Genomic DNA, 15190 nt, shown 5'->3' with positions numbered 1-15190 from the left:
CAAACATCAAACCAGAAAGTAAGTTAGTAGGGTAAGATGCTTTGTTAGAATATTTCCAATTAAGTGAAGGACACAGCCGAGAGGAACAAGGAGTCTTTGGTTAGAATGTTTCAGGGTAAACATCATATTGCTTCAATTAAGTGTTCCAACAAACACAAGCACAGGTCATAAATGTGATGGACAGCTTCTCACTGCAGGTCCGTTAGTAGCTGTTCTGATCCACCTTGCACTTCGATTTGTTTTGTTTTTGTTGACAGAACAGGTCAAGAATAGAATTTAAATTATACACAGCTCATTCATTATTGTTGGTTATTAATTAGCTACACCTAGCTAAAAATAATGTTGTCTAATACAACAGGGCCTCATTTATAAATCAGACTGAAGATCAGTTTTGATCCTAAGTATGACTTAACCAGAAAAACATGTATAAGTAGTTATTTCTATGATCTTTCTGTCATGGAAATGATCTTATCGCTAGGCAAAGTCTAGACTTGACATAAATAATCTTCCTGCTCGTTATGTTTATCCCAAACTGCAATACCTGTTGTGAACTTTGCATCAGCTTTTTGAAACAATGTGCATCAGCCAAACACTGTGTGTTTAGCTGTTTGTCAACCCACTGTTTGGTCCACTGAATAATACATGTTGTCTGGCTTCAATATCCTCTACCATCACTGTGATTTAGTCTTCCTGAAAGTTTGATTTTCTGTTGTTTCATAGTTACTCCTGACTAACCCGATTTGTGCTGCATTATATAAGAAAAAACAAGTCAGGTGCCGTCAATTTAAGTTGATTTGAGATTTATAGATCACAGGTGTGCATTTACAAATGGGATTTTGAGGTTAAAAATATCCTTTGTATCAGTTTTTTTTTTGTTAATTCTTGTTCATATACACTTCATTTCATCGACAGAATCAAGGATGATTTCCACCACAACTTGGCATTTCTATTGTGTAGACAGTGCTGCATGGTCCTGGCGTGTTTGATTTGAAAGAGAACATATTTTAAATTGGAATTTTAACTGAAAAGGAATACAACTATTTTAATTATCTGTTAACCCCCTGCTCTATAAACTGTTTCTATCTGTGGTCGGTTCGGTATATGGTGCTTTGTCACTGTTATTTGGGGCGTTCTCTCCCGCATGCCTCTCAGTGCATGGAGAGCTGTTTTCTCTGTTCTACACAGGACTGTTACAGTGCGTAACCAGATGTTTGATTTCAAAGTTACATCATAATGAAGCAAATGACAGCCTGTCCTCTGTCCCCACAACAACAAGAAATCTTAAAACTCTTTATTTCAAATCTTAAGTATAATATTAAAAGGGTAAAATGCAGCATACAATTGAGACTATGCATTACGACATGCAAACAATGCATAGAGTAGCTCATATAAAAGTCACAAAGTGAAGATCAGTGCATATCACCTTCTTAGATCCAGTTGAATTGTCCTCTGCAAACTGGCTATGCTAGCATCCAGAGCTGACAGGCCATCTCTGAACGCTACCTCATCTCTGGTGTCAAAGGTCGACCCTGACCTTGTGCTCATATCAGACAATACAGACTCCACATCACACTGGGACAGTGTTGAGTTCAGCACTCGCTCACACGACTGGACTTTATCTAAACAACGTGATTGGACGACATGAGTGTTCTGATGATGGGCTGATCTCTCTGCAGGTTTGTCACCTCGCTGAGATCTGACATCAGGATGTAATGGTGTGTCTTTAAGCTGGACTGAGGCCAGCTTCTTCTGCTCCTGTGCACTTCCTTCTCTCTCTGCAGTCACAGACACATGCTCCATGTGAGTGGGCTCCAGCTGACCCAGAGACATCAGGTACTGGGTGATGCAGTCAGTGGGGCGCTCTGCTGGATCCTGTCGGTCCTGGTGTTGGTTGAAATGTTTTTTTGTTAACCGAGACACCGAGCTGTCACCAACTGTAGGAAAATCTGAGGTATTCTGACTCTGAAGAGTCCTGAAATGTACAGAGAAGAAGAGAAATGGGAGTGAGCGTAATGGTGAACTTCTCAGGATGTTCTACATTCACAATTCCTTTAGAGCATTCTGTGGCCCAAGAGCTTTCAGCACTCTCAGCACGAATATTTTGTACTTCTCTAGGCAAAGCTTTAGCATTCTTATTCTGAAAAAGATCCAGACAGAACAACCCCACATGCACACACACACACACACACACACATATTCACAAATAAACACACACAGGCCTACCTGTTAAGGTGTCCTATCTCTTCAAGTCTTTGCTGGGCAAGTAAGGCCAACTCACTCTTCTCCCGTTCACTGTCCAGCAACTTTCTTCTAGTGGCTTCCAAGTCTGGACACACACACACACACGGACAGACAGATAGACAGACACAGATAGACAGACACACAGATTGAATCACAAGTTTGATTTTTTCACTTGGAAACTTTAACAAGAGACAGGCAGCAGAGTTGGACAGTTTTTTTTAACGCTCTAACTATTATCAGAATTGGTCCAGTATAACTTGTGCTTTAGTCCACAGAGCCTCAGTCAAATATTCCAGCATACTGGTGAAGAAGAAGAGAAGTTTGAGACAAAAAAATCTGAACCTGTCTTGATAAGTGCAATCTCTGTCTCCCTGTCTCTCAGCTGGCTCTGTGTGTCCTGAAGGGCTTTATGTAGTTCTTTTGCACTGGTGAGGTCATCCTGAAGTTCCTGCAGCCGGGTCTGAGCTGTAGTGAGCTCCTCCTGCAGAGCCAACACTGTGGAGAGAAACAGGGTTCAGACAGTACACACACACAAACACACACACACACACACACACACACACACACACACACACACACACTTTACCTTCTGAGTTACAGAGTGTCTCCATGTCCGTCTGTCTCTCTGCTTTCTCCCTCTCCTCCGACAGAATCCTCCCACTGCTGGGACACAATGTAATTACTAAACACATTTTATTTATTTATTTGTTTATTTTATTTACTAATTGCATCCCACTAATGTTGGTACACACTAACGGTGCATGTATTCATCCCAAACTATCGCTGTACAGATGTCACGGTTTCTGGCATGCAGTCATACCAAAGAATACATACATACATACTGTCACACTATATACACAAGACTATATACACAAGACTATATACACAAGACTATATATACGAGAGTATATATACAAGAGTATATATACGAGAGTATATGCCAATGGGTGACAGTATAACCACTCTGATCCACACTCCAACACACAAGGTGGCAGTAATGCACCTACAGTAAAAGCTCTTTTCCAATGGCCACTAAACAACCAAACAACAATCAAACATAAAGTTAAATTGGCAGTTAATATCACATTTACATTTGTTTTCTAACCAGCCCTGCATAAACATATGACATGTTCACCATTTACTAAAAAGATACCTAGCCTTATGCATTTGGGATTTTCTGTTGCTTTTTTACCCGTTTTACCCAACTCATATTGAGCCATGATACAAAAACTGAGATACGTATCAAACTGTGACTTCTGTGAACCATTACACCCCCAATACACACACATAGAGTAACTACAGACATCCATTAGTGAGGATACAATTCTAATTCAAATAATCTTTATTGGCATGAATGGTTTAGTGACATTGCTGCCAAAACTAAAAATTACATATAACTGAATACCTGTGGAGCTGATTGTTCTGGCTGTGCAGTGATGATAGGTCTGGTTCAGTCTGAATGTTTGGACTTCCGACGTTGATCAGTGGTGAGGTAATGGTCTGCTCCAGATGACAGAGCAGCCTCTCTGCTACGCTGCCTACACACACACACACACACACACACACACACACACACACACACACACACACACACACACACACACACACACACACACACACCAGAGTTAATATTGTCTCCATGCCACAGCACAGGGGGAATTCAGCACTGTAATCAATGTATCAAACAGGGCAAGAAAGAAGCTGAGAACTGCAAAAAAAAAAAAAAATCATTAGTTGTCATTGGTGTGGGCATAAAAATAATCACCTGCTGCATTAATGAACATTTTACACAGGAGAGAGATGTGTGGACAACACCGAACCCTGTAACCATGAAGTCCCAAGTTCCTGGATGACTACAGGCCGATTGCACTGACCTCTCACATCATGAAGGTCATGGAGAGGCTGGTTCTAGCACACCTCAGACCCCTAGTGTGCCCATCACAGGACCCCCTACAGTTTGCATATCAGCCCCATGTTGGCGTCGATGATGAAATCATCTAACTGCTGCAGGAAGCCTACTCCTCCCTGGATAGACCCAACACCACTGTCCGCGTCATGTTCTCCGACTTCTCCAGCGCCTTCTACACCATCCAGCCCAGGCAGCTGAAGGCCAAACTGGAGAACATGCAGGTGGATTGTCCCCTCGTCACATGGGTCGATAACTATCTGACGGGCAGACTGCAGTTTGTGCGATTACAGAACTGCATGTCTGACATCTAATCGGAAACATCCCTTCCTCTTCACCAACTACACTGCAGACTTTAAGTACCGCACTGAGTCGTGTCATCTGCAGAAGTTCTCTGATGACACGGCCATTGTGGGGGGTGTAGAGGGCGGGAGGGAGGATGAGTACAGGGACCTGGTCAACAATTTTGTTTAGTGGTGTGAGGAGAACCACCTGCAGCTGAACGTGGCGAAGACGAAAGAGATGGTGGTGGACTTCAGGAGGAACAACAAGTCTGTTGTTGCGAGCACCATCTTCTTCGCTGTGGTGTCCTGGGGTGCGGGCATCAAAGCGAAGGACACCAACTGAACAAACTCATAAAGAAGGCAGGGTCTGTTGTTGGCTCTAAGATTGTCACCCTGGAGGAGGAGGCGGAGGACAGGATGCTGGCAAAACTGCTGGCTATCATGGACAATGTCTCTCACCCCCTCCACAACACTCTGGACAAGCTTAAGAGCAGCTTCAGCTACAGACTCACTCAACCCCGCTGCCTAAAGGAACAGCACAGGGAATCATCCCACCTGGTGCCAGCAGACTTTATAACGCTCACTTCAAAACACACAAATAATTTTTGCGCTTTAAATTATTATTACTGTCAATAAACTGCACCTAATGCTCTTGCACCTTATGTTCCACTTACCTTTACTCCTCGATACCTCAGCATTCTATTTTATTTACCTCAGCATTTTATTTTACAACTACTTAAGCATTTTATTGTATATAATACTTTAGTGTTTCTATATTTGCCCTTGATTTTGATTGTATTTGTACGTGAATGTACCAGCTGCTATGATAACCTAATTTCCCCTCGGGATTAATAAAGTTATCTATCTATTTATCTCATCTATCTATCTATCTATCTATCTATCTATCTATCTATCTATCTCATCTATCTCGTCTATCTATCTCATCTATTCTATCTCATCTATTCTATCTATCTATCTCATCTATCTATCTAATCTATCTCATCTATTCTATCTATCTATTTCATCTATCTATTTTTCAATTCAATTCAATTCAAATTCGCTTTATTGGCATGAAAGTTTTAACAACAATGTTGCCAAAGCATCAATCAATGAACAGAACAAAACAAATACAACTCATAGAATCAAATATATACAATTAAAAGAAAGAAAAGAAAGAAAAGAAAAAGTATATATACATTTATATAGTATACCCTGTGTGTGTGTGTTTGTGTGTGTCTCTAGTTTCATGGCAGAGTGTTACATATTGTGCAGCTAACTTGATAAATTGTGGATCTTCTCCCAGACAGACTTTTAACAGTTCATCACATGTTTTTCCCTGATATGATGGATCTGCTGCAGTGATCTGCTGTAAGAAAACCTCTCTCTCAGTTTGGTACAGGGGGCAGGAGAGGAGAAAATGGGCCTCAGTTTCCACCTCTCCTGAAGAGCAGTGTTTACAGACTCTTAATTCTCTGGGCTTCCACTCTTTCTTATGCCGACCTGTTTCAATCTGTAGCTGATGGTCGGTGAGTCTGTACATTGTTAGTGTTCGTCTTTGTTTGGGGTTATGTATGCTGATCAGATATTGTGCTGGAGAATACTCTCTATCCAGTGAGCGATAGCATTCCAATTTATTGATGGATTTGATCTCATTCTTCCAAATGTCAATGTAAGTCTTTTTATTCTCTTTGTCTATAGACAGCAGGTGAGTTTTGGAGAGAGTTTGGAGGTCTTGGATGTTGAGGTGGCAGGTTTCTCTGGTGTTTCTCAGGGGGTCTGTCTCTGGACAGAGGCTGTTACTGAGAAAGGCTCTGTGGTGATAGGAAGCAGGATCAGCTTGTGCTAAGTGAACCTGGAACTTAATTGACCTTTTGATCATGTGTAGAGAGAGAGGGAAGTGTCCCAGCTCTGCTCTACATGCATTGTTTGGACAGTTTCTGTGGACCTTGAGGATTTCCTTGCAGAACTGAAGGTTGAGTTTCTCTGTGGGTGTTGTGTCCCATGAGGTGTGCCTCTGGGTCATTAGAGGGCCCCACACTTCACTACCATACATGAGGATGGGTTTTATTACACTGTTAAATAGTTTTAGCCAAATTGTAACTGGAGGATTGAATTTATATAGTGAGCTTTTGATGCTATAGTAGGCCCTGCGTGCCTTTTCTGTGAGGGAATGTATTGCCTTGTCCAGGCTGCCTGATGAACTGATGATGATGCCCAGATAATTATATTCCATTGTATGCTGAAGTGTGGTCCCTCCTACCCTGAAAACATGTTTGGACTCCTGTAACCTGGCCTTTTTTTGGAATACCATGACTTTGGTTTTGTCAAGGTTGATATCTACCGCCCAGTTTTGACAGAACGTCTCCAGCAGAGAGAGGTTCTGCTGTAGGCCCTGTTCTGTTGGGGACAGTAGAACCAGGTCATCTGCATACATGAGGAATTTGATTTCTTTGCCTTGTAGATCTAATCCTGGGCTTGAGGACTGTTCAAGAAGGGTGGCCAATTTATTGATATAGATGTTGAACAGAGTGGGAGACAGGTTGCAGCCCTGATGCACTCCTTTTCCTTGTTTGAAGAACTCTGTTCTTTTGTTTCCAATTTTAACACCACACTGATTGTCAGAATATTTGGATTTGATTAGATCATAAATTTTACCCCCAATTCCATATTGGAGAAGTTGTAAAAATAACCCGTTGTGCCAAATTGTGTCAAAAGCCTTTTTTAGATCTACAAAACATGCAAATATCTTTCCTTTGTGTTTTCTGTGAACATGCTGTTGGATGAGTGTGTGGAGAGTGTATATGTGGTCAGATGTTTGATGTTTGGGTAAAAAACCAATTTGGCTTCTAGACAGAATATTATGTTCAGTGAGATAAGTGATTAATCTAGAGTTAAGGATGCTACAGAAGAGTTTACTCAGGTTGCTGTTAACACAGATGCCCCTGTAATTGCTGGGGTTATACCTGTCTCCATTTTTAAATACAGGAGAAATGAGACCTTTATTCCAAACACTGGGGTAATATCCAGTGACCAACACCAGGTTGAAGTGTTTTTGCACGGCAAGTTGGAGTTTTAAGTTACTGTGTTTCAGCATCTCTGAGTTAATGCTGTCTATACCGCAAGCTTTTCCATTTTTAAGGGTTTTGATTTTGTGCTGTATTTCTTTAATGGTGATGGGGTAGTCAAGGGCACATTGGTTGTCCTTCACTGTCCTTTCTAGTTCTTTCAGTTTGTCTATTGTTAAAATTTGGTTATGATTCAGACCGTGACACTCTGGATTTTTATAGAGGTCTTCAAAGTAATCTTTCCAGATTTTGCCATTTTGAATTGGGTTGGTCTCTGTACGTGGGTTTCTGTTGATGTTTTTCCATAATTTCCAAAAGGTGTTTTCATTTATGGCTTTTTCAATTTTGTTGAGTCCATATAATGCATTTTTTTCACACGAAGGAGTTTTTTGTATTCTTTCAGGGCTTGGACATATTCAAGCCGTCCTAATAGGTCATTTGGGTTCCTGTGTTTTCTGTTTGACAGTTTTCTCAGGTTTTGTCTGGATACAGCACATTCTTTATCAAACCAACGCTCTTTTTGTTTCATGTTGGATTTTTTAGTTTGTGAGATTTTTAATTTAGATTCTTTTGCCAAATGAATAAATATTGTATTTAAGTGATGTGTGGCCAGATTTACGTTTTCTCTTTCAGGCTGATATTGGGTGTTGAGAAAAATATCCAGCATGTTGTGAATTTGAGCAGAGTCTAGTGCAGCGGTATAGGTAGCAGTGCTCTCCTCTGTCCACTTGTATCTCCTCGGTAGAGGAAACATCCTTGGCTCAGGATTTGGATTTATGGTGGTTGACAAAGACTTTTTCAGAAATAAGGTTATCTGGCTATGGTCTGAAAAGGGCTGTAGTGGTGATACAGTGAATGCATTTATATATTGTGGTTCAATGTCAGTAATGGCATAATCTATCTATCTATCTATCTATCTATCTATCTATCTATCTATCTATCTATCTATCTATCTCATCTATTCTATCTATCTGTCTATCTCATCTATCTCATCTATCTATCTATCTAATCTATTCTATCTATCTAATCTATTCTATCTATCTAATCTATTCTATCTATCTATCTCATCTATCTCATCTATTCTATCTATCTGTCTATCTATCTATCTCATCTATTCTATCTATCTCATATATCTTATCTATCTCATCTATCTATCTGTCTATCTATCTCATCTATCTATCTAATCTATCTTATCTATCTATCTGTCTATCTATCTATCTCATCTATCTCATCTATCTATCTGTCTATCTATCTCATCTATCTCATCTATCTATCTCATCTATCTATCTATCTCATCTATTCTATCTGTCTATCTATCTCATCTATTCTATCTATCTATCTACCTCATCTATCTCATCTATCTATCTATCTCATCTATTCTATCTGTCTATCTATCTCATCTATTCTATCTATCTATCTACCTCATCTATCTATCTATCTATCTATCTCATCTATTCTATCTATCTCATCTATTCTATCTATCTAATCTATTCTATCTATCTATCTCATCTATCTCATCTATCCATCTATCTAATCTATCTCATCTATCTTATCTATCTATCTCATCTTTCTATCTATCTATCTATCTATCTATCTATCTATCTATCTATCTATCTATCTATCTATCTATCTATCTATCTATCTATCAAGTACTTTGTCTGCAAACTTCCTCCCTGGATGCAAACTTCACTACAGTAACACACGACAATATAATCAGTTGCATTTTCCCTATGTATACACTAAATTCCTCTACCAGCCTTAAGGGGTCTTATGTTTTATCTGTAAGACCCAATACCTTTGCTCACCCTACCACACATTCAGAAAAAGAAAAACTCAAACCATCACGTTTGTATGACAGATATCTGAGACACATTGAGCTTACCTTGTCCAACGATCAGAGCTCTGAGTTCTCCCAGCAGATACTGAGCTGTCTTCACTTTCACTTCTGTCTCAGCACTGCTGTCCTCCCTGCTGTGTTTGTCCTGAGGGACTTCATCAGCCTGTCCATGTTCCAGCTGCATATCTAACATCTTCAAGGCACAGGTGTGTATGTGTGAGTGTGTGCTACCCACAGCTGTGTGTGCGTCTGTGGCAGTGCTTTGGGTATTGGTGTCTCTCACAGGAACAAAGTCCTCCTCTTCTCTATCACACTCTGCCTTATAGTGTGTTTGTGGACTTTGAGAAGTTGACTGGCAGTCAGTCTTAGCGACAGGCATCCGGCCTGGGTTAGCAGCAGAGTGGGATGGAGGGATGGAGGTCTGGGGCTGGGATGGAGGGAGGGAGGTCTGAGGTGGGGGTTGGGTGGGAGAGAGATGCTGCAGTGCTTGGGAGTTTGAAGGAGGTAAGTGAGAGTACAGCGGGGTCGGAGGTTGCTTCTGAGGCGGATGGAGCTTCACTCCTGCATGTGCAGCTGGAACAGGAGACTGATATGTTGTTCTTGGAGTTGTGCTGCCTGGTCCATGCTGGACTGACGGACAACTCTTCTGACCTGGAGGTGGAGATGGAAGGGAAAATGTAGCAGCATTAGAAGGGTGTAATCTAAATGGACACATGCACTTGACCTGTAAGATTTTTTCTGGCACCCATCTCGTCCCACAACCACTGTCATCCTGCATGTTCTTATTCTTCACTGAATCTCTGTAAATTCTCACATAAACATAGGCTACGCTTTAGTACATGTACCAAAACATTTTTTTTATGTCACTTATCCCATGCCATCAATTGAAAGGGTGATACTAGTAGATATTAATAACTAGGTTTCTTATGTGTCAAACAGGGATCAAACAGAGACTGGCGTTCATGAAAAGGTTCTAACTGACAAATCATGTTAATGGTTTGACACGAAGCACAAAGTGAAAATGAGCCTGGCACCAAAAGGTGAAATGGCCCTGTTACCTATAACGTTTAACATATGCTGATAAAGCAATAGTACTGGAACTTAAAGTACAACTCTTAGTTTGGCAAATCTGAGATTGAAATTGACAGAGCTGCCCCGAGCCAACCAGCTCTGGAAGAGAGAGCTGGGTGCAGAGCCAGACCTTCTGGAGGAATAAACATCCCAAGTTATATCATGTTCTGCTCCGATCTGGAGCATTTCACCAATGGGAAGAGAACTCAGGGATTACTTTTTAACTTTTGCAATTGATGTGGGTGGATTTATCCTCCCTCCTTTGTATCAACCTGATCGTAGCAGGGAAATAAAAACTCCTGCGGGTAAGGTGAATTAACACAAATGATCCTGCAGTCAAACTGGCTTTACTGGTGGTGAACACACCACTAAACAACCAACACTGCTGATGAAAATCTATCTGATGTGACTCAGGCACAAATGTTCAGCAGGAGGTCATGTTTTACAGTTTTATTCACATTTACTTAAAGTCTCAACTTTCCCACTCTCTTCACCTGGAAGTTATAGTGACAGGACTGAATAAAACACACCATTACACTGAGTGAACTTGAGAATTTATCTTGGTTTGAACACTGTTATATATTTTGTTTAGTTGTACACTTACATTATCCAAAATGTTTGCAACAAAGATCTAGTGTTTTTTAGACATCTTAATGGAATTATATCTTTAAGTCAGCAGCTATCTGATTGTTTTATTGAATGAAGTGAAAAAAAATACACAAATAGTCAGACTCATATATTTCAATTGTACTGAAATGACACCGTAAACGGTCAACTGTTTTGCAGCATTGATCAATCATAGTTGATTTCTCTGTCAGTTGAGTGTAAATTTCAAATTGTAGTTTGTGGGACAGTATTGCACAAACAGAATCTATCCAGCCTGCAGCATTAGCAGCACCTGGGAACACACTTCCAGATACAGTATCACTGTTAGACTTTAATTCATTTTGATTGGTTTCATTGAACTCAGATATTTGTTGTATTGTTAGTAGAAATGCGTGTATCATAGCTTGTTTGTTTCCAAACGTTTTGTTGAAGCTTGTGTCAAATGAAGAATGAAATTGGCTGATAGTGTTTGCAGTTGCAAACATCACTGCTGCTGTTTAAGAAAAAGTTCCATTGAATTTGACAGTTTCTTTTGAATTTCTTGGTTATTTACTGTAAAATATGGCATCATAACTACTACATTTACTGCAGCGATGTGATCTGAATATTACAGATTTAATAAATAACATCCAGACTTGTATTGCTCACATCTAGAACTAATCAGTGAGGTGTTGTCGTGCTTTAACATCAGTCTTGAAGGCTGCCATGTGTTTTGCAAAACTGCAGGCATCACTCTGCTGCTGAGTTGAAAGCCCTGAAGCTTCAAATGTGTTTTGACACGAAAAAGGGTTTCATAAGGTTTGTTAACTAGTTGATAACATGATGCCTCTGGACAAGTTAATCACTGTACATCAGGGGCAAACATGGAAATAAGTGTTAGGCTTTGAGGCGTCATCCTTTGATATTTTGAAGTTGTGACCTCACACGTACACACTCATAACCACACACCTACCTGTCTGTGTATGTTGTTTCTTGATGGTCTTTTTCCCCAGTGAGGTAGACGGTCTTGCTTTGGCTGCTTTAGCCTTCACCACTCTGGGAAGGCTTGGCAAGGCTTCCACACACAAAATGATATAGATGAATATAAAATGAAAAAGAGTGGAGAAGCTGGAACCAGATGATGGCTGGTGTCTTTGCTTGATTAAAGGATTGTGAAATTTGTTATCCATTACTTTGTTTCAGCAAGGCCATTATGTGAGGAAAAATAATCTCACCTGGTTTCTCAGCCTGAAGGATGCCACTGAGCAAGGCAGAACACCGGTCCAGACGGTTATGGAGAGAAGTGACCTGAGAGGACAGAACACAGCCATGAGAATCACCGACACATTCACTTCCACTTGACTAAAATCCACATGTATTCAACATTGCTTTTATTAGTAAACTGATATGACACTGTTCATTTTAAACATCCACCACTGGGCCACCTGCTGGTGTAACCAGTGTAGAAGTTAGTCTGGAACCCTGCTATACAAGCTGGTGATGTTGAACCTTTGTCAGCAAGATTTTCAAGGCTCCACTCATTTTGGATAGTGAGTGAATGATAAAAATATATGCAAGTATGCAAGCTATCACACTGTCATGGAAACCTGTTATATTGGAGCTGACCTCTTCAAACAACATCATACAAACTGTATAATCTCTGTTGTGATGCCGTGACACATGACAAATCAGTGATTCCTGCACTGAATGCACCTTTGTTTCACATGTTGATTTCTTCTGAACTGAGTACTGCTGCTGTGCTGCATCATTATGCTGCTCAAAGTGTCCTCTAATTCCTACTGATTACATATAGCTCTCTTCCTTACCTGGTCCTCAGAGTCTGTGGAGTACAGAGAGTAGGCTGGCTCAAGGCAGGCTGCTGGTCCTGGATTCAGAGTCACTCTAATGATACAAGAGGAACACAGCACGGCATAAGAGCCAACAGAGTGCTTATAGAAATAAAGTGTAAAAAGTGTACAGTAAAGGGTTTTTTTTAAAAAAAGAAAGAAAAAAGATGAATGATGGTTGGTGTACTCACTGTCTTCTAGCAGGCTGCACTTTGACTCTTCCTGTCAGCCTCCCTGATGTCACCACCTGCGACCCAACCAAAAGTCACAAGTAAACGCTGACCAATATATCGCCTGGCTGATATTGGCCTATCACAGATACAGCAGTATCGGCGTACAGCAGGGTGAAAAAGTCTGTTACCACTCGTCAAAATCCTTCTATTTTGCATTTGTTTTGCATTTGTTTTTTCATAGTAAATTTACATTTTGTTTTCGCTTCTGTAAGGACCTCAGAAACTACTACTGCATATTATACCGCTGGTAAGGATAGGCTATATGATCCTTTTTCTAAAAATGCTCGATGGACACATTTTATTGTAGTAAACTGCAATTGGACCAAATATTTAGATACTGACATAACATGAAGGAGGTTAAATAAAGAACTTTCATTTTGTCATGTTACAGTTGCACTGCATAGTTTGGGAAAGAAATTATAATCAAGAGAGAACAATCTTCATTGACTTTTTTTTATGCCTAAAGAACCCAAATGAACTAATATACCCGTTTTACTTTGTTTATATGTGGCAGACCCTGCCACCTTTCTACAAACAGTGTCCTGGGGACCTTATTGTTTAACAGCTTGTTTATTCACTTATGAAAAAGAGTGTGTTATTACCTTACTCACACTGTAAACATTAAAAATTCTGAGTTTAGATTTCTTCTTCTAAACTGCATAGTGCTCCTTTAAATCTGTAATGTCAGTCTGTCAGGTACAGGCTACTGCAGCACAGAGCTCAAATATTTTTTTAAGGAGTGTGACGACTGTTAAGACATTCAAAAAAAAACATTTTTTGATGGATTTGAAATAGGAAACTCGTCATAACGTTACAGCCCTGCAATGTACTGCGTGACATTATAGGTTTTCTTGTCTATAAATCAAGATTTGAACGGATGAGATCTCCCCGGATGTCTTTGTGAAGTCACTCCAGCAGATCAAATGACAGTGACAAGCAGCATGTTTGGTGTCTTAGTTACGTGTTCTGTCAAATATGACTTGAGGTCATGATTGCTGATATTGTTATTGATCGGTCTTACCTTGCTTTTAGCTGCTCCTCTCATGGTTACAGACAGCTTGCAGTCACGTAAAAGTAACCGCACCCTCAGGCTGAAATGTTCGGCTTACTGTCCCAGATCTGATTCTCTGTGCTATGACACACAGTGGGATCTTTTTGTCTCCTTGGACTTTAGTTGTTTAGTTTGAGGTGTTTTCTTCATGCTCGCATTTCTTCAGTTTCTGCAGTTTCCGGTCGTAACACAAGTTTGAAACGGGAAATATGGAGCTGGCCAATAAAAAATGATACACAGAGCGCCACGCCCACAGTGGGCGGAGCTGCAGGACCAGGAAGTAGTTCTTCACTCTGCATAGTGCACAGGTCACAAATGTATGATTGTGAAAACATTAACCACAGAAACAGAACGGTCTGCTTGGTGAAAGGTACAATCCGGAAGTCATCCTATGCTTATTAGAAATAATTCAATTTGATAGACTCCGTTTTCTCCGTCAGTTTCATTTATCCAACGTTAAAACTACAATACCCATGTGCCTCATTCATCATGGTTGCTATGGAGACGACGCCAAGCCATCTCAGAGGAACGAAGTGTTTTGTTTCGTCTAGTTTAGTTCTCATTGGTTTCAACTAAAATTCAATGTCCGGGAGACCTGAAACGATGTTTAAAAAATAATGTAAAATCTAAAAATAAAAAGTATTTAAACAGTCATGGGGCCTGTACCAAAACTCTTTACCATGAAGGGCCAACAATCACATTTATTGGGGGGGCCATGGGCCAAAAGCAAACACGTATTGTATTGTTATGATGCAAAATGACACAAAGAAGTCAAGTAACTACTTACCATGTTCAGATTATACAGACAGACAATCAAGTAGTGGTCCAACATATTTAAAGATAATTTACCTTCCACAAAATAATAACTTAATCTTCCCTAGAAACATCTGGTGTGCCAAATTGGACCTTATGGCTGACCACCTTTGGACAGCCCTGCTCTATACCCTACTTGAACTGTGTCCCTTGGGATACATCATTGCTTTTTATTTGATTATACCCTGATCATTTATGTTCAAACAGCAGTTCAGCAGCACAGAAATGCTGTTGCAAGGTAAAGTCCTGCATTGGAA

The 15190-nt window shown here is 40.2% G+C and overlaps 1 protein-coding gene across 2 annotated transcripts; it reads right to left on the bottom strand.

Moving 5' to 3' along the window:
• Positions 1-1276: 1276 nt before the first annotated feature.
• On the bottom strand, positions 1277-14286 carry ccdc14 (coiled-coil domain containing 14). 2 transcript variants are annotated; one of them, XM_073495430.1, is made up of 11 exons: positions 14091-14286; positions 13028-13083; positions 12816-12891; positions 12225-12297; positions 11963-12064; positions 9379-9984; positions 3647-3779; positions 2828-2904; positions 2584-2736; positions 2224-2326; positions 1277-1972 (listed from the first exon to the last, which is right to left on the bottom strand). In XM_073495430.1, exons 1-11 carry the CDS (start codon positions 14112-14114, stop codon positions 1420-1422), a joined length of 1956 nt encoding a protein of 651 aa, XP_073351531.1. In that variant the 5' UTR covers positions 14115-14286; the 3' UTR covers positions 1277-1419. The 2 variants fall into 2 exon arrangements, with proteins under 2 accessions (XP_073351531.1, XP_073351532.1); XM_073495431.1 differs by having other exon boundaries at positions 2828-2901.
• Positions 14287-15190: the final 904 nt, after the last annotated feature.

Source organism: Pagrus major, chromosome 24, assembly GCF_040436345.1.
Source record: "Pagrus major chromosome 24, Pma_NU_1.0".
NCBI classification, from domain to species: Eukaryota; Metazoa; Chordata; class Actinopteri; order Spariformes; family Sparidae; genus Pagrus; species Pagrus major.
Note: the sequence above shows the minus strand (reverse complement) of the source record. Positions and strands in the feature narration are given on the sequence as shown.